This window comes from Ostrinia nubilalis, chromosome 6 (genome assembly GCF_963855985.1).
Source record: "Ostrinia nubilalis chromosome 6, ilOstNubi1.1, whole genome shotgun sequence".
Classification (NCBI taxonomy): Eukaryota; Metazoa; Arthropoda; class Insecta; order Lepidoptera; family Crambidae; genus Ostrinia; species Ostrinia nubilalis.
In genome coordinates, this window is record NC_087093.1 from 5,649,554 (window position 1) to 5,658,238 (window position 8,685).

The 8,685-nt window shown below is 42.3% G+C and overlaps 1 protein-coding gene across 1 annotated transcript; it reads right to left on the reverse strand.

Annotated features, from left to right (window-relative positions):
• Positions 1 to 591: 591 nt before the first annotated feature.
• LOC135072908 (THAP domain-containing protein 5-like) lies at positions 592 to 2,567 on the reverse strand. Its single transcript, XM_063966933.1, has 4 exons — positions 2,049 to 2,567; positions 1,570 to 1,814; positions 1,295 to 1,348; positions 592 to 885 (listed from the first exon to the last, which is right to left on the reverse strand). Exons 1-4 carry the CDS (start codon positions 2,147 to 2,149, stop codon positions 716 to 718), a joined length of 570 nt encoding a protein of 189 aa, XP_063823003.1. The 5' UTR covers positions 2,150 to 2,567; the 3' UTR covers positions 592 to 715.
• Between the last annotated feature and the right edge of the window lie 6,118 nt (positions 2,568 to 8,685).

Below are 8,685 nucleotides of genomic sequence, written 5' to 3' on the forward strand. Positions count from 1 at the left end.
GACGTCATAAGCGGTCGTGTATTCCCGACTCCGGCGCTGGAGCATGTTAAGAAAACGTTGAATACTCCGCACTGCTAGTGTTGTGCAAGTTTCCAAATCTTTGCGTTTTTCTATTATCGTTTATTTAAAATTTACATCGTATTACAATTTAAATAATTTGTCTGTTTAATTCATAACGTTGTACTTATCTTTCTGTATTTAAATCTACATAAACTAAAACGAATTTATACATTTTCAACATAATTTATTTCCATTTCATTAAAATGATGGGAAGATTTTACTACAACACTATGGTCTTTTATTAACGACTGCGGCGCTGAGGTCCTAAAATAATATTGCTTTATGCGATGTGAAATTATGGTGTTAGTTTTTTTAAATATGTCGCGTTTAATAGGTGCAATGAAGTCCGAATTCATGAATTATAACAATGTGTTCAAAGTATTGGATTTTTTATTATTATCTTTCTCATGGATCATCTCATTCCCTTAGAATAGAGCGGCAAAAATTCAGTCTGCTATGCCCGACTCCGGCGCTAGTGCCCCCAAATTCTGTTGTCGGTCATACGCGACTGCGGCGGTTAATGGGTTAATATAAAATGTACAGAAACCTAGAATGTTGTACATATAAGTTCATTTTGACCTGACTGCAGACTGCAGAACGCATCCAGGGTGGCATTCTTTAGTTTGAGGGAAGGCATATTTTAGAAGGTAAATAATTAGTTTGTACACTTACCATGAGTAATGGGTTTATAGGTCATATGTTCTGGTGCATTGGAAGTAGAAGGAAGAGGTTCAAAAGTTGTTTTCGCAGAAATACCAGAATCTGGTATATCCACAGCTCCCAAACATGTTGAATTTAGTTGTTTGGTTGTAGTTGTAAGGGGAACTGAAAGCAGATAATGAAATGTGAATTGGGTAATAAAATGTCATGTTCTTAACCAACTTTAGGGTACAATCAGTCTAGTACATGTCTTGCTCACATTAAAAATTACTAGCTTATAAATATTATTAAACTAGCTGACCTGGCTAATTAATGTAGATTGCCTAAAATTTTTCAAATTGGTCCGGTACTTTTTTTGAAGAATTTGTATTACACAAATTACTAAAGTCCCTCTAACTCAACACACATTCTAAGCTAAATTGTGTTACGAGTGGGTTTACTACAATATTCAAGCTGTGGGGTTCTAACCCGCACTTTAGGCTATCTTGGCTTCGAGTTACGGAGCCGATCAAATACAAACAAACAATTAAATATTTCCTTTTTATATTATTAGTATAATTTTAGATAAACATACCTCGTTCAACTGGATTTGACTTCTTTGGAATGCAATATGAATGATCATAAAGAACTGTAACAAAGTATAGATATAATTAATAATTGAAATTATATATTATTTATTGATAAGCATACAACACATGTTTGTGGTTACAAAGAAAGAACCTTGTTAAATTGCATTCGGTTGGTTTGTTTTGGAAACCAAAGAAAATTAATTAAGACATCTAAATAATTCAGAAAAATTGATAGATAGTAAATTAAATTTAAAAAAAATAATTGAAGTCATCATCATACCTGTCTTGAGGTTTTCTTTATTGGAGTCTTTTACATGAAGAGGAAACTCTGTCAAAACTTCATCTGGCAAGATGGGATTGCTCAATTCCAGTGTTGGAATAGCTGAGTTCTTCAGCCGAGTTCCTTTGGCATTGAAGGATTCAGGAGTGAAGTGCCCACCACAAACAAACTTCAGTTGGTGTAACTTTTCAATAGGTACATATGCTAAGTCTTCTATGCCAGCATTTTTAACCCACATTCGACAACTGAAATAAGAAATACCTATTAGAAAAGAACAAGAATAACAAACTGAAATTTATTCATCAACTAATTTCTTTTAGTATTGTTATGCAATTCATTTACAGAGTACGAAACAAAATACTGAAATTAAAAATTGGTTATGGTTATTTACTGTATGATTAAAAATATTAATCCCAGCCTTTAAGTTTACACAATCAGTAAAATTATCTTGTAATAAATGAGTGTTATTAGAAACTTACCGGTCAGAATCCAGAGGAAACCTACTCAAAAGTAAGGGTGATCCACCACGACTTCGCCTCTTATTACAAATAACGCACTTCTTGTTGTTTCTACTCTCCATTATCAGTAGAAGCCTAAAATGAAATAGGTATTAATTAAACAAAGCCTATAATTTCTCTCCAACCAGTGTCAATGCCCTGGTTCATGCATTTACCAGTTTTGAAAGTACATTTACATTTTCATCACATAGGGTTGTTTATAATGAAAAATAGATTTGTAATAGATCTAATATTTCAAGTAAGTAGATAACATACCCATTAAACAGAAAAGTAAATAAGAGTTTAAACTTCTGTAGAAGTTGAAACACAGCTTATTTAAAAGAGTCTCTATCTCACAAAAAACATAACACTGAACAGCAAACTTTATCACGCCCGATACGGAGGAACTTAATCAACTCAACGTAAACGACAGAAAAGTTTATTTACAGTAATATTGCACCAAATCTGAGAAAATAACTTCACACGAATCAATTCGCCGGTTTAAAATGTATTACTTTTCTCTATGGTTTAAAACTCAAACTCAATTGACAGACATTTTTTTTCATTTGTCAAACTAACAATACTATCAACATAAGGACACTAACAATTATTTTTAGTATGGTGGTATTGATCCGCGGGTTCCCCTGCTATAGTGAAATCAATCCAAAATGCACTTTATTACTTAAGGGGTAAGGTTGTATATCAATTGCTACATATAGAGACTAGTTTTTGTATGAGAAGTGTCTACCCACTGCTCCTAGTCGTAGAATGTGAGGCGGTGGACCGTGGATGTGTACAAAATTGTATCTAAAAAGTTAAACTATTATGTTTAACTTTTTAGATACAATTCTAGTAAAAAAAACAGGAGAGGGCACCACTGTGCTACTGTTTACATCGGCTCCGTAGTATTGTTTATTTTAAAATATGTAGTAGTTGCAAAATCGTACAAATGTAAAATATTTCGGCGTGTCAAACATCAATGCATCTGTGATATCGTTGGCCTCACGAAAAAACAACAGATACGGACAAAAATAGTGAACATTTATTGTGCTGAAACATTTCAAAAAACTTAACATAACTCGCTTATGGACTATCAGTGATAAGTGTTATAACATTAGGTTGATACAGTGGTCATTTGCAGTGTCTGAAACGGCGTTTACTTCAAGATCAAAGGGACCTAGTGATAATATAACCTCTTCACAGCTCTCAGACCTGCAATTAGTTTTTAAAAATAATAAACAACCACCCTCAACTGAGCATTACCAACAGCCCCACAGTATCAAACATTTCGACACTTCGTACAGAGCAACTTTGGTGTAGTGGTAAAAGCAACGGACAGAATCGTGTTTCCCCCGGTTCAATTCCAGACGAACTTATTTTTTTTGTTTCTTTTTTTTTGTGATTTTGTTGATTAGTTTGCTCCTACTTCTGAAACAAAATTCAAAATGGCAACAAGGGGACCCGTAACAAACAAAACTGGGGAGATGCCCGCCTGCGCAGGTTGCCGCCGCAATATCACAGACAGGCGATACCTGAAATGCTGTAGGTGCGCGCAGTACTGGCACATAGATTGTGTAAATATTCCCGAGTGCAGATTCTACAACACTATGACGTCGGAGCACAAGAGCAGGTGGATATGCCCAGAATGCGTCTGTAGCCAGCGGAAGGGGGGTGACAACACCGAGACGCCGGTCAAGTCCTCGGAGGTCAGCCATGTAACCACCCGTCGGGCGGCCGCGGCGGCCCGCACGGAGAGTCTGGACGAGACGGGGATGTCTCTGGATGATGACACCCAGACAGCGGAGGAACAGAGCATCGAGGAGAGGGTACTTCCGGCGACTGGCGGCGTCCAGCCAGCTCTGGTTTCGCTAAACGAGGCCGTCCGGAGCATGATGAGCGAGCTTCGCCAATTTAGGGAAGAAATGCGGGACGAAGTGAAAACCAGGCGAGCCGAGATCAAGTCTCTCAGGGACGGCTTGCTGCAGTTGTCGGAGAGGGTGGACAGCTGCAGGACTCACGTCGTCGGCCTGGACGAGCGAATGAAGGCGCTGGAGCTCAAGGCCAACCAGGGCGACGAGGCCAACGCGGCGCGTCTGGACGCGATCGAGCGACGACTGGAGGCCGCGGAGCGTCCGGGCCCGGCTGGCGAGGGCGCGGCGTCGGTCGCGGAGCTGGAGCGGACGGTCGCGGGACTCAGGCTCGAGCTGAACGACCGGGACCAGGAGGCCCTGCTCGCGGACCTCGAGATCGGCCAGCTCCCGGAGCAGAAGGGCGAGAACGTCCTGCACAGCGTCGCCGTGCTCGCCGCGCGCCTGGGCGTGCCGCTGGAGGAGCGCGACGTGGTGTTCGCGGAGCGCGTGGGCGCGCCGCCGGCCGAGGGCGCGCGGGCGCGGCGCGTGGTGGTGCGGCTGGCGCGCCGCCAGCTGCGCGACGAGCTGCTGCGGGCCGCGCGCACGCGCCGCGGGGTGCCGGAGGGGAGCGGCCGGGTGTTCGTGAACGAGCGCCTGACGCGCCCCAACCGCCAGCTGTTCCACCGGGCGCGCGAGGAGTGCCGCGCCCGCCAGTGGAGGTACTGCTGGACGAGGCGGGGGCGTGTCTTCGTCCGCAGGAGTGATGGCGCGCAGGTTTTCCAGTTGCGCACGCCCGACGATCTCGTGAGAGTGTTAGGAGCTCCGCCCATATGACTCTTTGGATCCTGGAATTGTAATATCGAAATGTTATATAATAGTTTCATGTTCCTTATCGGGTTTGATCTGTGTATGCCTTCTTTTTATTTAGTTTTACTCACCTATATAATATTATGCAGACCTTGTAAATGTCTGAAACTGCCCTTTTTTAGTTTATGTTATTGTTGTGGATTGTTGAAGTCCTCATTGAATAAAACTCATATTGTATGCTTTGACTGGTCACTTTGTGTCAATATATTTATAGAAATTGATATGTGCACACAGAATTACAATAATAGTATGATGATAATGATGATACACATAATATTGATTGTTACCTTTGAAAAACGTGATATTAACATAATTAATACTACAAATAATATTGTAATACAATGGTGTTTATATAATTCAACACTAATACAGGCCTTGGGTTAAACAATCTTAGAATAGGTCTATTCAATGCGGGCTCACTGTGCACGGGGCATGACGAGTTTATGGTGGCGATGGAGGAACTGAACCCAGACGTGATGGCCATAAATGAGACGTGGCTCAGGGTGGGGGAAGAAGATAGGGCACCTAAAGTGTCAGGTTATCGGCTCAAACATACTCCAAGACCTGTTCAAGTGAGAGGGGGCCGCGGGGGTGGTGTTGGGTTTTATGTGCGCAAGAGCTTATACATAAGAGCATGTCCTCATCCTGGCACCCCGACTACTGTTGAACAGATGTGGATCTCTCTACATCTAAATAATAAAAAGATAATTGTTGGTACAGCCTACAGACCTCCATGGCAGGACGTTAGTGTATTCCTGGACGCCATAGCTGAATCGATTGCCTCCTGTGCAGAATGTGACGGATTGGTGCTTCTCGGCGACTTTAATATCAACTTACTAGACAAGAGTAACAATAAGTGCAGAGAGCTAATGCAATGCATTGACAGCCTTAATCTGCAGCAGGTGATATCGGAGCCGACACACTACACAGATCACAGCAGTACTCTCATTGACATTATATGCACTGATATGGGGGCTGTTCAGGTCACCGTAAAGCACTCACCGGTTCTGGGTGGCCATGCCATGCTCATGGTTGAATTTAAGGTCCGGAAGGAGAAAGTTCGGCCACGCTGGGTTACTTATAGACCATTAAAAAATATTATACCAGAACAACTTGAAGCTGATCTCAGTGCAATAGATTGGTCCAAACTCGAGGGAGTTGTGGATGTGAATTCTAGGGTTGAGAGTCTGGGACGGTGTATTCTAGGGTTGATGGATCTGCATGCCCCGATCAAGACACGTAGATTTAAACATCCTCCTCACCCCTGGATAACAGATACCATCAGGGAAATGATAAATGTCAGGGACGACTATCACAAACAGTATAAGAAGAATGCAACCACTGCTCTTAGAGATAGTTACAAAATGATGAAAAAGATGGTGGTTGACGCAATTGAGAGGGAAAAAACCTGCTTCTTCAAAAACCACATCAATAGTAACTCAAAAAATCCTAAGCAACTTTGGAAAAATCTGAAAAGTACGGTGTTACCGAACAAGAAAGGCGCTTGTGAGCTTCCTCCAATGTTTAACAACCCTAATTCAATTAATCATCATTTTCTCAACGTGCCAGGGGGAAACAATGTGACGATCTCTCAATTAACCTATTACGAATATCACAGACATAGGAATCTTACATCATTCTCACTTCATACTGTTAGCTCAGACGTTGTCTTAAGAACTATCACAGCGCTCAAATCGAATGCTCAGGGAAGTGACGGCATCACACTGGATATGCTGATGCTCACATTGCCACACTCACTCAAAGCACTCACCGACATAGTGAATGGTTCTATACTGCAAGGGATCTTTCCAGACTGTTGGAAGGTGGCAGTCGTAAGGCCACTACCAAAAACTGGTCATCCTGCTTCAGTTCAGGACTTGAGGCCTATCAGCATCCTACCATGTTTGTCCAAAATCCTCGAGCGTATAGTTTGTGATCAATTAACTAAATACCTTGAGGAGCAGGGGCTGCTCCCGCGCCGTCAATCGGGATTCCGCAAGGGTTTTGGGACGGCTACTGCTCTCTCGGATGTGATTGATGACCTTCTGGCTGCTCAGGATGGGGGGTTGGTTTCGACGCTGGTGCTGCTGGACTTCTCGCGCGCCTTCGACTCCATTAATATTCCTCTGCTTCTCTCCAAGTTGCGTTATTATGGTCTTGATGACTCCTCCATACGATGGTTTCATAGCTATCTCTCTCTGAGACAGCAGTACGTGGAGCTGAAAGGGGTGGATGGGTCGGCATTATTGTCAGAACAAAAATCAGTAACTCGCGGAGTTCCTCAGGGATCCATATTGGGTCCAATACTGTACATTTTGTACAGTGCTGACATAATCAACTGTATCAAGGACTGTCAATACCACCTATATGCCGATGATCTACAATTATATACATCATTCCCTCCATCTGATCATGAAAATGCAATAGTGAAGATCAACAACCAACTAGGCAGAATTTTTGACTGGTGTACTGCCAATTGCCTAGTTCTCAACCCAAGAAAATCAAAGTTCATGCTAACCGGAACACGTAGAGGCTTGGAAACTCTTAAAAGCATACAACTCAACGTTGAAATAAATGGAGAACCTTTAGAAAGAGTGGCTGAGGCGAGAAACCTGGGAATGGTCATTGATGGAAACCTCAAGTTCGAAAGCCATATACTCGAGTGCACTAAGAACTGCTTTTACCGCTTAAAGATTCTATACAACTTGAGGCCCTACTTAAGCGAAAGCCTTAGAATATCTTTATGTGAATCACTTGTATTAAGCAAACTTAACTACTGTGATACAGTGTATGGCCCGTGCTTGCTGGGTAGATCGTCACGTCTCATTCAAAGGGTACAAAACGCATGCGCCCGTTTTTGTTTCACTGTGCCTCCGAGATCACACATCACGCCATTCCTGAACTCATCAAACATGTTAAAGATGGCTGCTCGGCGAAGATTGCACCTGGCCACCATGTTGTTTGGCATACTGGACAGTGCGAGGCCTAAGTATCTGTTCAGCAAACTGGAATGGGCCCAAGCTCAGAGTAGATATCCAAAGAGGCTATGCACTCACATATTTGCTACACCCAAACATCGCACAGCAGCTTTTCGCGGATCATTCAGATTTGCGGCGTCCCGGTGCTGGAACGACCTGCCTCCTCCTCTGCGCGCCCTGAAAACAAAATTCACTTTTAAACATCATCTGAGAAAATATTTAATGGAATTGCAAAAGATTGACAATGATGTGTTACTTACCAACGGGTCATGCGCGGCAAGCGTAGGAGACCTATCAGGGCGTCCTGGCGCCGGTAAGCCGCAGTAAAATGATGGACAGAGGCCGTGATCATGATCATAGAGCGCTGGGTTCTTCCGAGGTTGCACCATTCCCATTCCTATTCCCCATTTTCATTCTCGGGGCCCTCCCTGCGCATGAGTGCATCCTATGGGGGAAAGTTAATTAGTATTATTTTTATTAAATTCGATGTAACAAACTAAACTTTATGTAAATGGTTAGCTTTCTCACCAAGTTACTTCGCACTTCATGCCAAAAAACCAAGGCAATGGGTGGAAATCAAAACGCCGGGCACTCCGTTTTAGCGTCGTCTTGGGCCTGCTTTATTTTATTTATTCTGTTCTCTGGCTTGACCTTTGTAGTGTGTAGCTATAAAACACTTTCTTCAAGATCAAAATCAGGAATCAAAGTGGTGAAGTCCAATTCCAAGTGTGAAATCACGTTTTTGTTGCGTGGCAGCATGTGGTTTTGCATGTGGTCTTCAATAAATCTTCAACCATTTTCTTTTATTATTATTTTTTTTTTCTCTGTTTTTTTTTTTTTTTTTTTTTCCCGTTTTTTTTTTTTTTTTTTTTTTTTTTTTATTATGGCTATGCTATGCCTCTTGCCAGTGTCGAGTTAAAAACG